This window comes from Ursus arctos, unplaced genomic scaffold, assembly GCF_023065955.2.
Source record: "Ursus arctos isolate Adak ecotype North America unplaced genomic scaffold, UrsArc2.0 scaffold_13, whole genome shotgun sequence".
Taxonomy (NCBI): Eukaryota; Metazoa; Chordata; class Mammalia; order Carnivora; family Ursidae; genus Ursus; species Ursus arctos.
In genome coordinates this window covers 51,177,782-51,194,650 of record NW_026622797.1, presented here as the reverse complement: position 1 = coordinate 51,194,650, position 16,869 = coordinate 51,177,782, and the positions used below count along the sequence as shown (strand labels likewise).

Genomic DNA, 16,869 nt, shown 5'->3' with positions numbered 1-16,869 from the left:
TGCTTATGTAGGAGACAGCCCTTGTTCGTAGGACATGTTTAAGAATTTAGGGTTACAATGTCATGATGTCTATAGGCACACATGCAGAGAAAGATATTAAATTATCTTAAACATAAGGCAAAATGTTAATTGATCAGTGCAGATGAAGGATCTACGGGAGGTTCATGATAGCGTGCTTGCAACATTTTTATAGGTTTGAAACTTTTTAAAAGATCAGAGGGAAAAAAAAACACTAAGATGCCATTTTCACCTTTCTGATTAGCAGTGACATTCAAAATGTCTGATACACTGAGAGATAAAGGGCATTCTTAAAACATTCATTCTCCCTATGGAGAAATAAGTATCTAGCGATGCCTACCCAAATTACAAATATACACAGCCTCTGATTAATTCTAACTCTGTATCCTGTAAATATGTTTGTACATGTGCAAAATGACATGAGGTTATTCACTGCAGCAAAAGAAATAATTTGGAAGTCCATTAAATTGTCGAGTGCTAAATAAATAACCACATAAGAGTATCATACAGCTGTAAAAACAAATGAGGAAGGTTTTTCTATAATAACTTGGAACAAATTCCAAGTTACATCATTGAGAGAAAAAGGTAAGGTGTATGCTGTTTTATAGGTAAAACCAGAGAAAATACACATGTGTATTTGCTTGTAATTTACATACAGTATCACATGAAGAATACATAAAAATCTGATAACATTGATGGCCTCCAGGAAGGTAAAGGGGTGACTGAGACACAGGGATGTTTCAATGGGTGCACTTTTGTATATCTTCTGAAATATTAACTAGGTGAATTTATTATCTGTTCAAAACTAGGTAAAACTGAAATTTTAAAAAATAGTAATAAAACTGCTCTACCCAAGAAATACCCTTAAGTTAGCACTAACTCTAAGTGTCAAATAAACAACAACAAACTACTTATACATTTACTACTTGGTTATAAAGGGGGGGAAAATACTTCTGGATTAAAAATCAACATCACAAACTATCCTGAAATTTTAAAAAACCTTGCTCTTGTCTACCAAATCCAGGCAGAAAGAACCTTTCTAGAGAAGCAGCATGAAAAAAAATCAAGAAAAACAAGATAAACAGATAAAATATGTTCATAACAATGATATATTAGTGATGTCATTAACAATGAATAATGCCATGTAATCAAAAATTCCATTCTAAAAATCTAATTACCAGTTCTTAAATTTGTTTTTAAGACCAAAGATATTTATCTTAGCACTAATCCAATGAGGATAAAAATCATAAATCTTTGTAAAATATAATTAAATTCTGGACAGGAGAACAAAAGGCATATGTTCTTGGAACTAACAGTGAAAACTCCCAAAAATAAGTTGAAAACAAGTTTTTAACACTGATCAAGTTGCCTACCTTTAACAATACTGTATAAATGTCCAGTCAGCTACTCCCAAAACACCAGAGAACAGTTATAAAATGTGCCTTAACAAATAAAATACAATAAGCCAAATATGATAAACTGATTTCTAATAAAGACTTTATGAAGCAGCATGATGGTGAGATGCCATATATTTGTAAAAACTGAAATAATATTGTTGGATAATTACCTCTTCTGTATCTTTTAGTGTACACACATGATATGGCATAGATATTAACGTCTGTTCCTTCCTATCTGCAATATAAAGCCACCACCATTCTTGTTTTTCCTGCAAAAGAAAAAAAAAAAAAGAGTTTATGTTTTCAGAAGGAACTAGAGAAACTGTTTTGCCTTGTCTCCTTTTAGAGGTATTGTTCTGGTTTTATCACTGCAGTATTTCCAGCACAGAGACAGTGCCTGGTACAAAATAGATATTTAATATTTACTGAACAAATAAATCATTCTTAACCATTTGTAGATCTGCTGTCCAAAAGAATTCTGCATGTAATTTGGGGGTTTCAAATGGCCCCTTAAAAAACCCTAATGATGGGCCTCTGTATAAAAACCCCTGTATTAACGTTAAATGACAAAAGATAGCCTAAAAAATAAAACATTATAAACTACTACAATATCATCTAGCAAATCATCTTAGTAATCTTACCTAGTAATAAGCAAAAGCCAGAAAGTAGGAGTGGAAGGGACTTGGACAACCGAATCAGAAATCATTAAAACATATTACTCATAAGAGAGCATCTCAGATTTAAGAGTCTCTCTATACCTTTCACTGCACACGATTTTAATAAGTGCAGCATTTTTAGTAGCACCTCATAAAAGATTAGGAATAGAAAAAGAGCTCAGTAAAGAAACTGCCACCAGGGGCACCTGGGTGGCTCAGTCGTTAAGCGTCTGCCTTTGGCTCAGGTCATGATCCCAAGATCCTGGGATAGAGCCTCACATCAGCCACCACCCCCACCCCCCACATCAGCCCCGCATTGGGGCTCCCTGCTCAGCGGGAAGCCTGTTTCTCCCCCCCACACCCCCTGCTTTTTTTCCCTCCTTCGCTGTCAAATAAATAAATAAATAAATTCTTTAAAAAAAATAAGAAAAAGAAAAAGAAACTGCCACCAGAATGTACAATGACAGCAGGAAGAATTGACAGGAGACAGAAAAGTATTTAAAAAAAAAAAAGAAAAAGCAGCCCAAGCAGTCCGGAACCACCAAGCTTCAGTGCGCTCAGCGAGTAGTCCTGTACAGGACACATCAGTAACTGCTTAGTCACCTCTTGGTATCCACTGCTTAAGAACTGGTCAGGGAAGAAAGCTTTCTAAAAAGGCTTAAAGAAAAATGTTTTGGAGCTAAAAAATAAAACAAACTCTAAGATATTCTAAATACTCAACCAAAACAATACTAGACTGTTCTAAATTTTCAATTATCCAAAAGAAAGTTAAAAAAAAATAACTTGTTACTGAAAACAGTATCATAGGGAAAATGTCTTTTTAAGCAAAAATCACTTGCACTTTCTATTTTATTTTAACCACAAGACATTAAAATTTGATTATCTTTCTAAGAATGCTACACTAAGGTCAACTAAAAACTCTTGTAAACTACAAAGCACTACAACATTAATAAGCAGAATAAATAAATCACGAGTACATGATTAATCTAACTTCTGCTTAACCCAAGGGGACTACCACAACAGGTGTATGTGTGTGTGTGTGTGTGTGTGTGTGTGCTGCACATACAAAGTGGGTAAAAACATAATGGACTCGAAGCGGGCCAGAGCCTGAGTCACAACTACTCAACTCTGCCATTGTAACATGAACAGAATGAGTGTGACGGTGCTCCAGTAAAACTTCATTCATAAAACAGGCAGGGAGGCAGACTTGTCTGCAGGCTGTAGTTTGCCGATGCCCGTTTTAAAGCCACACAGATCTGGACTGTTTCACCTCTCTTCAAATCTCACTTTTCTTCTCTGTTAAATGATGAGTGCCTACCTCAGGCCGTGCTCTGAAGATGAACTGAGATAATATAAGCAAAAGATACATCAGAATGTCTAGCACATTGATCGTGATAAATGATAATCATGGGGGTGCCCGGGCGGCTCAGTCATTAAGTGTCTGCCTTCGGCTCAGGTCATGATCCCAGGGTCCTGGTCCCTGCTCAGCAGGGAGCCTGCTTCTCCCTCTCCCTATGCCCCTCCCCCCGACTGTGCAAGAGCGAGCGCCTGCGCACCCGCTCTCTGTCACTTAAATAATCCTAAACAAATGATAATCATGATTATCAATGAAATGAGGTAGACACCTCAATCATTTATGTGGTTCTGACATTTCACTGTCAGAAATCTCATTACCGACACATATATGTAATGGAAGAAGCACAGGGATATGTTCCAGAATGTGCAATTCTTTACCTCACCACTAAGAGAATGCCTTTCCTTCTGCTCTCCCAGGTTACTTGATTAAAATGAGATTCATTCAAGAATATTTATTAAGAAGCTAATGAATATCAATCCCTGGCATTGTACCTGTGCCTAGACTCTTTGATGCACATAGTGAAAGTGGAAAATACACTGTAGCATCAGTTATTTGCACTTTCAACACAACAGTTTTTCTGTTGTGTGAGATTCCTTACCATTCTTACCATACTAAGTGTAATGAATGAGTTTCAGTAACATGTAAGTCAATTATAATCATAAAACTTTAAGCAATTTAAGTGGGTAGTGTGGTTGTTAGTAAGTTCAGTAGGTACACGGGAACGCAGACAGGTAGATGTCAGGAAAATCCTAAATAAATGTTATCTGATAAATGGTACTTTGAGATGTTTACAGTGCAGTTGTAGCTTAAATTAGAAAAAGGCATTTTCAAGGCTACAATGTTCTAAGGCAGTGAATGGATGTTTTGCTTATTAACTAAGCATGGTCTAAAATGAACTGTCTGTTATAAGGGTACAAATTATGCAGTTTATAACATCCCATGGCACTTTTAAAACCAATCAATGAGTGGAATTTACTCGCTTGATTTCGGGAGCCTTGATTTCGGGGTTGGCAGGCTACCACTGCAATGGGCAAAATGCCCTTAACAGATGGGCCTGCGCTCGGGACGTGCCAGAAGATCAGCAAGCGCATTAACATGGAATCCTGGGCTGACTTCTTTCCAAGTCCAAACAACAGTCTGTGCAGAGCCATTCATTTATTATTAGGAAAGCCAAATTACTTGGGAATTTGCCTTCAGCAGCCCCCAGCAACTCTGGATTGACGTTCTAAAGCAGAAAGCAGATTTATACATGAAATCACCTGCCAAACATGAGTGCTGAGCAGAAGGTTCTATGGCAAAGCTGTGAGGCAGTCTGTGGAACAGCTTCCCTGAACTAAGAGGCAACCAGTTCCTGACCTCTGGCCATACACAGAGTCACTGCAAAAGCAAATCCCAAATTTGGAAGACAAAAAACTCAAGGAGATCAACAGTTGAGCAGGCCACAACCACAAACTGAACAAAGACAAGAGAACAAACAGCACTGATCAATCTGTCCTGAGCTTAGGGATCAGCCCCTCTCAACTCTTACTGAACTTAGCTGGTCCCACAGCCACGGGCTGGCCTATTCCCATGGACTGCAGCAATTATGAGGGCCAGAGCAAGTATAGTGGCTCCAAGTGGCCAGTATAGGACCATCGAGAAAACCCATGGGAAAAATATTTAAGAACTTTTTTCATCCTATTCAAAACTTTTTTTTAAAGATTTTATTTATTTGTCAGAGAGAGAGCGCGTGCACGCGCGCGCACAAGCAGGGGGAGCAGCAGGCAGAGGGAGAAGCAGGCTCCCTGCTGAGCAAGGAGCCCAACACGGTACTTGATCCCAGGACCCCGGGATCATGACCCGAGCCGAAGGTAGACACCCAACGACTGAGCCACTCAGGCGAGGACAAAATATGCATTTGTCTGAAGGACTGCCTGAAATCATCATTCAGCACAACCTTCAGTCATCCAGGCACAGAAAAGACAGAAGCCCAGGAAACCAAAGAAATCCTTAAAAAGTTAACAACCTTCCCATTAAATGACACATTCACTAAATCTAATTCATACTGAAATGTATCCTTCAAAATGTTGCCTATCAAAAATAGACCATCTTTAGCACATTTGAGCCAGTATACACCATAGAGGGATAAGAGGCAACTGAAAAATACTTGAAGAGAAAGTAAATGGAGTAAGGAAAACACTGAGCCATGAATAACTCACCTCAGGAAAGTAAAGACTATAAACAGGATGTGTTATCTTTGATTTGGTTTCCAGGAGAGCTCTCTCCTTTCGCTGTATACTTTGTTGTAATTCTTGCCACTCCTAGCAAAGTAAAAATCAAACACTTGAAATCAAGTATGTTTTCAATTGTTCTCACTGTTCCATCTTCTTCCAGCTATTATTCCTGACAATGCTAACTATGGCAGAGTTCAGTCCCACAAACGTGATCACTTCCCTGCTCAAAACTGTTACAACGCATCATTTCATAAATCAAATCTAAGTCCTTCAGCAGGAACTACACAGTCATGATCTGACCTGGGCCAATCTCTCCAGCCTCCTGTCACTGCCTATCTCTGAACTTTCTATTCTTGTCACTTCAAACCACCTTGACTTCTCTAAATTCACCAAGCTATTTCACTCCTTCTAATCCATGTTTGGATTTTTGTTTTCTCTTTCTCTAGCCTGGCAAATTCCTACTATTATTCCTTTGGGAGCTGCTAAAGCCTAAACCATGAGCTCCTGAATACCAGAAATTTCCCTCAACTGAGTTGATCACTCCCTCCTCTGTGCTATCACCGTACCTTGCACAAAATGTGCATAATCTCTTTTGTACTTTAATGTTTATTTACAAGTCTGCCTTCCCCACTAGCCTATCATTCAAGGGCAGAAACTGTTTTACATTTGGCTTGCATTCCTCTCATCTAACACAGTCCTTGTAGTGTGACAGATAATGAATAACTGTTTGTATAATTATTTGACAAATGAATGAATGTATTTTTGATATCTAAAGAAACTAGTCTGTCACCTCTACTAATCCTAATACTATACTCAGAAAGGAATATGTCAACTCTTTCTCAACGCACGCCTGGGGAAATAATTTCCTTAATGGGCTTTAGTTTCTTGGCAATCAATTTAATACCTAAAGTACAAAAACAGTCAAGGGCCAGCAACTGCTAAAAAATCATCCTTGTTTTTCCCCACCACTCCCAAGGGCAGGTACATTACAGGCATACCTCATTTAATTGCACTTTGCACATCCGTGCTTCACAAATATTGCGGTTTTCACAAAAACCACAACGCTGTGTTGAGCAAGTCTATTGTTGCCATTTCTCCAACAGCAATTTATTTGCTCACTTTGAGTCTCTGTGTTGCATTTTGGTAATTCTTACAATATTTTAAACTTTTTATTATATTTATTATGGTAATCTGTCATCACTGATCTTTGATGTACTACAATAATTGTTTTGGGACACACGAACCATGTTCACATAAGATGGCAAACTTAATAAATGTATGTGTTCTGACTGCACCACCAACCGGTTGTTCCCCCATCTCTCCCCCTCTCCTTGGGCCTCGCTGAAATACAACAATATTGAAATGAGGCCAATTAATAACCCTACAATGGCCTCTAAGTGTTCAAATGAAAAGGCAGAGCCGCACGTCTCTCTCTTTAAATCGAAAGCTAGAAATCATTCAGCTTAGTGAAGAAGACAAGTTGAAAGCTGAGATAGGCTGAAAGCTAGGCCTCTTGTGCCAAATAGTTAGCCAAGTTGTGAATGCACAGGAAAAATTCCTGAAGGAAATTAAAAGCGCTACTCCAGTGAACAAACAAGTGGTAAGAAAGCAAAACAGGCCTACTGCACATACAAAGAAAGTTTTAGTGGTCTGGACAGAAGATAAAAACCAGCCACAATATTTCTTTAAGCCAAATCTTAATCCAGAGCAAGGACCTGCCTCTTCAATTCTATCAAGGCTAAGAGAGGTGAGGAAGCTGCAGAAGAAAATCTGAAGCTAGCAAATACTGGTTCGTGAGGTTTAGGGAAAGAAGCCGTCTCCATACCAGGAAAGTGCAAGGTGAAGCAGCAGGTGCTGGGGTAGAAGCTACAGCAAGTTAGCCACAAGATCCAGCTAGGAGAATTAATGATGGTGGCTACACTAAGTAACAGATTTGCAGTACTGACAAAAAACAGCCTTCCACTGGAAGAAGATGCCGTCTAGGACTTTCATAGCTAGCGAGAAGTCAATGCCTGGCTTCAAAAGACAGGCTGACTCTCCTGTTAGGAGCTAATGCAGCTGGTGATGTTCATTTGAAGCCACTACTCACCAACCATTCTGAAAATCCTAGGGCCCTTAAGAATTATGCTAAATCCACTCTGCATGTGCTCTCTAAATGGAACAACAAAGCCTGAATGACAGCGCATCTGTTTACAAGTCATGGTTTACTGAATATTTTAAGCCCACTGTTGAGACCAACTACTCAAAAAAAATTTCCTTTCCAAATATTACTGCTCATTGACAATGCACCTGGTCACCCAAGAGCTCTGATGGAGATGCACAGTAAGACTGATGTTGTTTTCATGCCTGCTAACACAACATCCACTCTGCAGCAAATGGATCAAGGCGTAATTATCACTTTCAAGTCTTACTAGTTTAGAAATACATTTTTTTAAGGTGATAGCTGCCACAGATAGTGAGTGACTCCTCTGGTGGATCTGGGCAAAGTATATTGAAAATTTTCTGATTCGCCCTTTAACATGCCATTAAGAACATTTATGTTTCATGGGAAGAGGTCAAAATATCAGTATTCACAGGAGTTTGGAAGAAGCTGATTCCAACCCTCACGGATTACTCGGAGGAGTTCAAGACTCCAGTGGGGGAGGTAACTACAGAAGCGGCAGAAATAGCAAGAGATCTAGAATTAGAGCTGGCGTCTGCAGATGGCACTGACCCGCTGCAATCTCATGAGAAACGTGAGCAGATGAGGAGCTGCTTCTGACGGATGAGCAAAGAAAGTGGTTTCCTGAGATGGAATCTACTCCTGGTGAAGATGCTGTCAAGACTGCTGAACTGACAACAAAGGATTTAAAATATTACAAAAACTTAGTTGACAAAGCAGTGGCAGGGTTTGAGAGGTCTGACTCCACTTCTGAAAGAAGTTCTGTGGTTGAAATGCTATCAAACAGCATCTCATACTACAGAGAAATCATTTGTGAAAGGAACAGTCAATGCAGCAAACTTTGTCATCTTATTTAAAAAACCGCCCCAGCCACCCCAACCTTCAGCAACCACCACTCTGAAGAGTTAACAGCCATCAACACTTAGGCAAGAGCTTCCGCCAGCAAAAAGGTTACGACTCGCTGAAAGCTCAGATGATGGTTAGCATTTTTTAGCAATAAAGAATGTTTTAATTAAGGCATATATATTGTTTGAGACGATGCTATTGCATATGTTATAGACCAGACTACAATATAGTGTAAACATAACTTTTATAATCCACTAGGAAACAAAAAATTAATTGATTCACTTTACCGCGATGTTAGTTTCATTGTGGTGGTCTGGAACTAAGCCTGTAATATCGCCAAGGTATGCCTGCAATTCCTTATACTTTTAGCCTTTGCCCTTCATTTTTTATCCTCTTTTTGGCCTCTACCTGTGCCTCACAGGCTATTTAGGGAACCCTCTTTTCTCTCCTAAACCACAATGGTAACTTTTAGGTCGATGGCCCAGTCAGAAAAAAACAGAACAACACAAACATAAAGGAATGGTTGATCAGTTTACAGTTCATTTGCAGTAAGACTCTAAGGACCCATTATTTGTCCACCAAACCCTCTTTTCTATAGCCCATCCATAAATCAGGTGCAACTTAATACCACACCATGAGATTTTTTTCTATTCTCTCTACCCTCACAATCTTAATAAGTTCCTCAGAGACTCCTCCTTTCCATAATGTCTTATAATACCTCTTGAAACAAGGTGGCATTCTGTAAATGTTAGTCTTCTCCTCAACCAACCTCTTGACATTAGAGTTCACGGTAATGTTTCTTTACTCTAAAAACTACCTGGAACTTTTGAAAGACTCTTACAGTAACGGCTTAAACCATAACCCACCTTTCCTAATTCATTTGCAGACTCAACTCCAATGCTGAAAATTACTGTAAGACACCAAACTGACTTCACCTCAGATCCATATCCTATACTAACAGCAATTTCAGAGTTAAGAAAATTAAGAGGTCCAATCCTTGTTAGAAACTATTTTTCTTTATAATTCTGACCACCACCCCACAAACATATTCTTACAAAATAATAGAACATTATAAAAATATTATTAAGACAAGCACACAAACAAGTAAACAAACGAAAAACAACAAAAACCAAAACTATCAGAGGTATATAATTCAAATTATTTAAACCTATAAGTCTTACTGCTTCATCATCTTTGTTTTGTTTCTCATCTTGCTCTCTGTCAGAGTCTCTGTCGCTACCATCATCTTTTTCACTTTGGGATTCTCTATTGGTTTCTTCTTCTTCAGAATCACTGCCTTTGTCAGAAACTTCTTCTTCGTCTTCCTTTACCACAGCTTCCTAAAACAAAAAAGAAAACCACAGAAGTTCTGAATATCTCAGTGAATTCTGAGTCCCTGAAGCGAACTTATTGTCATTATAATTAAATTAGCTCAAGATTATAATTTCACTATTCGTACAGAATTTTAGAGAATTATAAACACAAGTATTTATAAATACGTGGTAGTCAGACTAAAGACTTTAACATTTGGCTTGTCTAGTGTTAGTTATTTTATTTATTTTTCATGTTTGTAAAATAAAAAAATATTTTATTTTTATTTGTAAAGTACACTACCACAATGGTAACATGGCTCACCTTTCAAAACACCAATTATACAATATATATTTTTTTTATTAAAGATTTATTTACTTATTTGAAGGGAGAGCACACGCACACACGTGGCATGAGCCAGGGGGTGGGGAGGGAGGCAGAGGGAGAGAGAATCTCAAGCCAACTCCCTGTTGAATGATCTCATGACCCTGAGATCACAATCTGAGCTGAAACAAGAGTCGGATACCCAACCAACTGAGCCACCTAGGCACCCCACTTCTACAATCTATTTTATTTGAGATGGTGTAATGGACCGTTCATAGAAAAGTACTGCTTTAAGAATTTAATATTATCTTCTATAGCTGATAGAGTATAATGTAGTAATGAAAGCCAACATCCCAAACAAAATATTTACTAATCCATTTCAAGAAGCGAGAAAAAGAACAGCAAATTAAATATAAAAAAAACCTTAAAGTAAATAATGCAGACCCGAAATCAATTAAAGAGAAGACAGATATACAAAGAGAAACCTAAACAAAACCAAAAGTTGTTTCTTTGAAAAAATTAGTAAAACTGAGACAAGGCTTTTATTAGGCAAGACTGATCAAAGGAAAAAGAGAACACAAATTACCAGTATTAGGAATAAAAGAGACATTACTACAGATCCAAAAGAAATTATAAATAGAGAATATTATGAATAACTTTGTCAATAAACTTGTTAACTTAGAAGAAATGGACAAATTTCTTGAAAAATGTAATTTACTAAAACTGATATAAGGAAAAAAGTAGAATTTGTTAAAGAAATGGACTCTAAAACTAAGCCCTTTTTAAAAACTCCAAGCCCAGATGGCTTCTCTAGGTAGTTCTTCCAAATAAGAAACAAACCCAATCTTACACAAACTCTTCCAGGAAAAAGAAAAAAAGAATACTTCCTAACGTGTTTAATGATGCCAGCATAAACCTGATACAAAACCTGGCAAGGGTATTACAAGAAAGAATGACAAAACAATATTCTCTCATAAGAATGGATGTAGGAATCCTAAACAAATATTATCAAATCCAGATAAATATGAAAAAGGATAATATGTTATGATGAAATGAATTTGTTCCAGGAATGCAAGGACAGTTAAAAAAAATTTTTTAATGCTTCAACATAATTCACTACATTACAAAAAGAAGAAAAATCACACCATCACCTCAACAAATGGGAAAATGGCATTTAATAAAATTCAGTATTGCTCATGATAAAAATTCTCAGCAAACCTGATAAAGAATATCTACAAAAACCCTATAGCTAACATCACACTTAATAGTTTGTTCCCTTCCTCCTGGAGATAAGACAAGGGTGACCACCATCCTCACTCCAACCAACATTACACTGAAAGTTTCAGCCAATACAGTAAGACAACAATGAAGAAAAAGCAAAAAAGATTAAAAGGAAAAAAGTAAAACCGTCTTTATTCCCAGAAGGCAGATTGTGTACACAGAAAATCTTTTAAAAAGTACCTACAAATGGTCAGAATTACAGGCATACCAGGGAGATATTCCAGGTTCAGTTCCAGACCACTGCAGTAAAGAGATTGTCACAATAAAGTCAAATGACTTTTTTTGTTTCCTCACTACATATAAAAGTTATGTTTACACCATACTGCAGTATGCTAAGCATGCAAACAGTATTCTGTCTATAAAAATGTGCACACCTTAATTAAAAAAATACTTCATTGCTAAAAAATGCTAACCATCAAATGCGCTTTCAGCAAGTTGTAATCTCTGATCAGAGATCACCATAGCGAATATAATAATACAAAGTTTAAAATATTGAGGGAATTACCAAAATGTCACAGAAACACAAAATGAGCAAATGCTGCGGGAAAAATGGTGATTTGCTCAACACAGGGTTGCCAGGAACCTTCAATTTGTAAAAGATACAGTATCTGCCAGGTGTAAGAAACTGAAGTGCAATAAAACAAGGTATATCCATATTGTCAGTTTAAGACTCCTTAATACAAGGTCAATATTTAGAAGACAACTGTATCTCTATGCACCAGCAATAAACACTGATGAATGGATTTTTTTTTTAATGTTATATGCAACAGCACCAGAAAGTATCAAACACAAAAGGATAAATCTAATGAAAGATGTGCCATACCTTTGTCACTGGGAATTACAAAACACTGCTGAGAAAAAATTAAGGAAGATCCAAATTAATAAAGATAAACCATCATTATGAATAAAAAGACTCAATATTGTGGAGCACCTGAGTGGCCCAGTCGATTAAGTGTCTGCCTTCGGCTCAGGTCATGATCCCAGGTCCTGGGATGGAGCCCCATGTCGGGCTCCCTGCTCAGCAGGGAGTTTCCTTGCTTCTCCCTCTCCCACTCCCCTTTGCTTGTGCTCTCTCGCTCTCTCTCTCAAATAAATAAATTCTTAAAATTTTCGCTAGGCAGAAATGTCAACAGGACTCAAAAGCACTAAGCATAATTAATGAAAGACTTCCTTAAAATTAAGTACCATCAAAAAGCTTCCATTAAGAGAGTCTAAAGGGACTCATATCCAGAATATATAAAGGAATCCTACAAATCTATAAGACAACCCAACAGGGAAAGAGGATATTCAAATGGCTGGTAAGTATATGAAAAGATGCTCACTATCATTAGTTGCCAGGTAAATAAAAACCACACACAGGGATACCACTACAGATCCAGCATAGTGGTTAAAATAAAAAAGAATGGTAAAAGCAAGCATTAGTGAGGATGTGGAACAACTGAACTCATATTTTGCTAGTAGGAACACAGAATAGTACGACTTTGGAAAACAGGCTCTTTCAATGAGCTAACCATACACTTATTTTATGACCCACAATTCCACTGCTAGGTAGGTACATACCCAAGAAAAATGAAATGTCCACAAAATGACATGTACATGAATAAGCACAGCATTTTTATTCAATAACAGGCAAAACGCAGAAACACCCCAAATGTCCACCAACCACAGAACAGACAGACAAACTGTAGTGTACTCATTAGATGGAGTATCACACACACACAAAGAACAGACGGCTGCTACACACAACACGGAGGAGCGTCATGGACATAATGCTGAGTAAAAGCACACAAACAAGTTCCCGCTTACATGAAGTGTAAGAATAAGCAAAACGAATCTCTGGTAATAACAGCCAGAACTGGAGGGTATGGAGGTAGATGGAGGGGTCACTGACTGAGAAGGGACACAAGTGAGCTTTCTGGGGCGCTAAAGCGTTCCATCTTAATCTGGCTATCATACGTACATACATATGTAAAATTTCAGGAGCTATACACATAGGATTTGAACATTTTAGTGTATGTTATAACTCAATAAAGAATGATAATAACAGTAATAAACTTACACTGCCAACAACTCCATTTGCCTGCTTTTGTTTCTGTTGCTTTGACTGTGGTAAGGGCACAGGTGTAGGTTTTTTTTTTAAAGGTTTCTTTTTTTTTGATTTAGCAGTTTTCTTGGGCCCTCTGCCCTTCTGCTGCCACCCTCCTTTTGTCCTGTGCTTATGAGTGTCACCCTGCTGTAAATCAAAACACACACACACACTCAGAAGTTACAGCAATAGTGTCATTGGGAGTCAGAGTAAGTTTTAGATGAAAATGGCTAACTAAATGTTTTCACAAACTGAATTACTCTCCCACAACAATATAAATCAATCAGAGAACTGAACAAAACACTTCCTTCACCAGGAAAGATAGGTAAGAAAAACCAAGTTTTACCCCATCTTCTGCGGGCTGTTCCTCTGCAGCACAGATAGACTGCTCCTTTTCAAATACTTCCTAGAGGCAGAGAGAAGAAAAATATAAATATAGCTTGATAGACTTGTCAATATTTATCTTTCAGATAAAGCAATCTTTCAAAATAGATGACCAATAAGTTTTTTAACTGGTGACAATTGGTGGGGGGAGGGAGAACAGGAGACTTTTCGCAATTACTAAATGATGTGTGCAAATTCAGCAATTACTGAATGACACTTCAGAAGTTACCTCCTGAAGTATCGCACATCTGTCTTGAATATATTTTGAAAAGTACAGTCTACTTAAATTTACAAATGCAATGACTTAAGATATATAAACTCATTATAAGGTCAGGAATATTTCATAGCTTAAAGTTAACTGTGGAAGGGCGCCTGGCTGGCTCAGTCGGTAGAGTGTGAGACTCCTGATCTCAGGGTTGTGAGTTCAAACCCCATATTGGGGGTAGAGTTTACTTAAGAAAAACACATTTCTTAAATTTTTTAAATTAATTACATATATAAATAAGTAAAAGACCTAAGGTGTGGAACAGTGAGAGAATCCATATAATCTAAAGACATATAATCCATAAGGTCCATAAGTGGACCATATACTCCACTTAGGATCAGAATAGAAGGCATAAATTTAGGATTTAAATTCCAATAAGATTTCAGTGAGAATCTATACTAGAATATAATAAGTGATGTTGGGTTTAATAAACTCCCTGGAATTACTAAAGCCAACAAGTAAAAACAATGATAACTTACGCTTTAAACTGTTAGCCTAATTCAGGGGTCCACAAACTATGACCCATTACCTGGTTTTCAAATAAAGTTTTACTGGAACTCAACTATGCCCATTTGTGAATTCAGTAGTTGCTACAGAAACCATGTGGTCCATAAAACCTAAAACATTTACTAATTGGACCTTTACAGAAGAAGTTTGCGAGTCCCTAGTCTAATTCCACCATCTCTGCTTCACTTCATTTATTAGCTGGGTTCTAACACTAATTACTCTGAGGTTCAGTTCATACAAGTACTTGAAGATAGGATACTTGATTCTTTCCCTTCCTCCTGGGCAATTTTTTTTTTTTCCTACCAACTATCCCAGAAGTGTCAACAGCCCAAGGCCAATTCTTACTCATTTTTCAGGCTGGGAATTCCAAAGCATGTAGGTAATATAAATTTGGATTCTATGCCCAATCCTAGCCACCGACTTTGAAGTTTCCTCTTCTCCCGGGGTGGGGGGGGGGCACTTCTCCTCCACAGTCCATGACACAAATGCTTCCTTACCACTTGCTACCATAAAATCAACATCCAGAGGTTTTAGAGATTGGGTTTAAATGCAGAGTATGTTTCCTGCAAGTATTCCCAGGCCCCAGAGTAAAACAGGCTAAAATCTCCCACTAGTTGAATATGTGGAGTTAAAAACAGCACCGTCAGGGGGGTGCCTGGGGGGCGCCGTCGTTAAGCGTCTGCCTTCGGCTCAGGGCGTGATCCCAGCGTTCTGGGATCGAGCCCCACATCAGGCTTCTCTGCTAGGAGCCTGCATCTTCCTCTCCCACTCCCCCTGCTTGTGTTCCCTCTCTCGCTGGCTCTCTCTCTCTGTCAAATAAATAAATAAAATCTAAAAAAAAAAAAAAAAAAAAGCACCGTCAGGGGCGCCTAGGTGGCTCAGTCATTAAGTGTCTGCCTTTGGCTCGAGCCCCGCATCAGGCTCCTCCTCTATGAGCCTGCTTCTTCCTCTCCCACTCCCCCTGCCTGTGTTCCCTCTCTCACTGGCTATCTCTCTCTCTGTCAAATAAATAAATAAAATCTTTAAAAAAATAAAATAAAAAAATAGCACCGTCGATTAAAAACCAGTTACGACTATAGTTCTAACTTGGGAGGTAATATAATAGTTGACTTGGGAGGTAATACAAATATGTAATAGAAACTAAGAAAAACAAGATATACAGGAAACATATACAATGTGATTGAATTTTATGAAAGGGAATGAGAAAAATTACCAGGGTATATATACATACATACAATGTAAAGGCCCAGGCAGTAAATATGAGCATGGAGAAAGATAGGAAAGGGTATACATAAGACTAAATTCTGGTCGTCTGGGACTGACAAAGGGTTTCCTGAGGGAGGTGGGTGAGAGAAGGAATCCATGATAGTGAAAAAACATCATTTAACCCACAGGTATTCATGCATTAGGGTATCTAAAGTGATAAGCTTCAAAATCAATAATCTCAGAGTGGCAGGACTTTAGGTGACTTTAATCTCTTCCCATACTTTCCTGCATTGCTTGAAGTTTTTCCCCAGACAGCATGAATTTTTCATATAATTAGAAAAAAATATATTTTTCACTATAATTTAAAAAATTAAGAGTAAATTCAGAATTGACCAAGAAGGAATAGGTAATGAAATTTGCAACAATAATCAATAATTAATCTTTGTATAGTACTTTGGAGTTTCAATACTATACTCACATTACCTTATTATTATAATATTTTACAGGGAATTAACAAATCATCACATGAAGAATTAATCTATTTTCCAAGGGTTTTTTGTATGAAAATAAATATAAGAACTTTAACACATAACTTTTTTTTCCCTTTTCACTGGGGTATAGTTGACACACAATGCTACATTAGTTTCAGGTGTACAACATAGTGATTCAACAACTCTGTATGTTATGCTATGTAACCATACAACACTATTAGAATGACCTTAACTATATTCCCTGTGCTATATTTTGAATCCCATGACTTATTCCATAATCAGAAGTCTGCACCTCCTTTTCCCCTTCACCCCTTAACACATAACTTTTTTTTAACACATAACTCTTTTTTTTTTTAATAATGATTT

The 16,869-nt window shown here is 37.6% G+C and overlaps 1 protein-coding gene across 8 annotated transcripts in view; it reads right to left on the bottom strand.

Moving 5' to 3' along the window:
• SEC63 (SEC63 homolog, protein translocation regulator) overlaps nucleotides 1-16,869 on the bottom strand; it is a 70,503-nt gene that overhangs the window by 9,427 nt on the left and 44,207 nt on the right. For 2 of the 8 annotated variants that reach the window (XM_026511693.4, XM_026511691.4), the window contains 5 exons: nucleotides 13,997-14,056; nucleotides 13,624-13,797; nucleotides 9,830-9,988; nucleotides 5,627-5,728; nucleotides 1,586-1,684 (listed from right to left, as the gene is read on the bottom strand). In XM_026511693.4, the coding sequence (XP_026367478.1) occupies nucleotides 1,586-1,684; nucleotides 5,627-5,728; nucleotides 9,830-9,988; nucleotides 13,624-13,797; nucleotides 13,997-14,056 (594 nt within the window). The remainder of the gene's footprint in view (nucleotides 1-1,585; nucleotides 1,685-5,626; nucleotides 5,729-9,829; nucleotides 9,989-13,623; nucleotides 13,798-13,996; nucleotides 14,057-16,869) is intronic. The other 6 variants (XM_044388841.3, XM_044388840.3, XM_057311223.1 and 3 more) reach the window with 3 other exon arrangements.